We start from the raw sequence: 2,337 nt of genomic DNA, 5'->3' as shown, positions 1-2,337 counted from the left end.
CAGCTGAGATAAATGGCAGGCTGCAGAAGTTGGAGGAAAAAAAAACAGAAAGAATCCCAGTGCTACAACACTATACTTCCATGTCCTAAAAAAGGTATGGAGGGAGGGAGGAAAAGTGGGAAGATTCCTAATAAATGGGTTTCATTGATCACTTCAGCTTTTCTAGACTCTCAGCTTTATTTTGTCGCTCTGGCACTAAAGGAGCCAGAAGTTGATTTGCTAGTGAGAAGTTGTGTGGGAGACTGATCAGTGGCTGGGATGGCCTGATTGACTTCTCCAATGTGATACTTTAAGTTAGTGGACTTAGTGAGGTTTTTAGATCCAAGAATTGGAGTTAAGGATGAGCATTTTGTGTCCACTAGGAGAGATCCATTTCTAGGATGGATTGTGGGCTTTGCGCCCATTTGGATTGTCTTTTGAAAAGTAGGCCACTAGTGAATACCAATTTTAAGTTTTGGTGTCTTAGTGTATCTTTTTTCATATTTCATATCGCTGGAAGGAGTGTGGCAACAGCTATCACTAATATCCCTCTTAAAGCTGGCCTGGCATTCTTTGAATCAAAAGAATTTTCTCTGATCTGTGGAAAATTTTAGTATGGAAATTATTAGCACACCTCTTGCTCAAACACTCTTTAAAAAAAATTCAAACTTTAAGAGTGGTTATTTAATGGGACTTTTTTATTTTCTGTCAAACAGAGAAGAAATTTTTCTTGTTTGCAAAAGGAAAGGGCACCTTTTTGGAACTGGACTAAAGATTGGGCAACATCGGCTTTAAGTGTCTCGTCTGTAAGCAGGCATTGCACAAATCTTATAAAAAGGCTTTTTATGAAAGGAGTATGAAACAGTGTTGCAACTGACACAACAGGGACTTCTTCAGAAAATTCCCTGAGCTAGTGCCTGGCTTAATTGGTAAATGTGGCAATTCTTTCCTAGTTCAGGAAACTTCCAACTCTTTCTAGATGAGCTTAACAAACATACCAGAAAGTTTCTTTTCTTTCTGTAGTTTTGCACCTCAGTAACATGGGCTACATCATTAAATAATCTAAAGAATAAACATAGTAATACTGAAACTTGGTCAAGCAATGGACTGGCTAACTTCCTATGAAGACACTTACATTTTCTTGTATTAAGTCCTGAGATTCCTTCTCCCCACCCCTCCTTTCCCTGTGCAGCCCCTAAAGAATCATAGATGCAAGGGGAGGACAGCTTAAAGATGCATGTAGCTTTCTCAGCTAACTGGAATTGGCTAACATTACAGATCTTAAAGGATCAAATTGATGGTGATGGAGCATTGGGGAATTTTTTTTTCTCTCTAATAAAGCCTACCTAAACTTCTGTTGGTGAGAGGGGCAGGGCTTTATCTTTAATTAGATGCTAGTTCAGATACGTTCTTCAATTTATAAACTACTGGCTTGGCTGCAACTTGATTTAGAAAGACCATCTGCATTGTGTCCCCTCTAGTAAGCAGGTGCAAAAGAAGGGTTCTTCTAATTCATTTGCCTGAACCTTCTTTATCTTGCATTTGTTTTGAGAATCTAATGCTAGCATTCATGAGTTTTGAAATTCTGCTGTTGAGGACAAATGACCATATTCTGACTCAAGGATTTGTTTTTACTTCTCTCTCTCTCTCTCTCTCTCTCTCTATGTAGTGGGTTATCATTGAACAGGGATGCTATGCATACTCCATGGTGGTAGTGCCTCTTTATGATACACTGGGAGCTGATGCAATTTGTTACATTGTGAACAAAGGTATGATATTTCCTGTTGATCAAAATATGAGCATAAGATGACAGTCTTTATCTGGTAAAGAGGATTGTAGCCTTATATAAAACAACACTAAGGTGTCTACGTAAGAAGAACATAAATGTCATGTAGTCAGGTCAGAGGTCCATCTAGGGCAGTATTCTGTCTTTGACGGAGCCAGGATGGGACGTTTTAGAGGGGAACGTGAACTGGATACATCTAGAGTGATCTGTACCGTATTCAAAACCTTCTTTGCTATCCACCATAATGTGTTCAGAGATGCCAAAGGAAATGCCTCCAACCATTCTGTTTAATAGCTGTTAATCAATTTATCATCCATAAATTTGTCTAGTCCCTGTTTTATGCTGTCTGCCTCTACCACCTCCTGTGGCAATGAACTCCCAAGTTAACTGCTCCTTAAGTTTGTTCTAGTGGGTGCCTCCTAGTTTTAATATTATGGGACTTGGTGAACAACAGCTCCCTGTTCACTTGGTTCATACCCTTCATGATTTTTATGGACCTCTCATCTCCCATCAGCCTTCTCCTTTTCAAACTAAAGTCCTAGCCTTTTTTTAATCCTTCCTTTCATGGCAAT

General features: G+C 39.2%; 1 protein-coding gene across 4 annotated transcripts in view; it reads left to right on the top strand.

Annotated features, from left to right (window-relative positions):
• ACSL1 (acyl-CoA synthetase long-chain family member 1) overlaps positions 1-2,337 on the top strand; it is an 87,153-nt gene that overhangs the window by 36,171 nt on the left and 48,645 nt on the right. For all 4 annotated transcript variants that reach the window (XM_019521911.1, XM_019521908.1, XM_019521909.1 and 1 more), the window contains one exon: positions 1,649-1,748. In XM_019521911.1, the coding sequence (XP_019377456.1) occupies positions 1,649-1,748 (100 nt within the window). The remainder of the gene's footprint in view (positions 1-1,648; positions 1,749-2,337) is intronic.

Source organism: Gavialis gangeticus, unplaced genomic scaffold (genome assembly GCF_001723915.1).
Source record: "Gavialis gangeticus isolate Ggan-Ray unplaced genomic scaffold, GavGan_comp1, whole genome shotgun sequence".
Lineage (NCBI taxonomy): Eukaryota > Metazoa > Chordata > Crocodylia > Gavialidae > Gavialis > Gavialis gangeticus.
The sequence above is the reverse complement of the archived record's forward strand: the minus strand, read 5'-3'. Positions and strand labels throughout refer to the sequence as shown.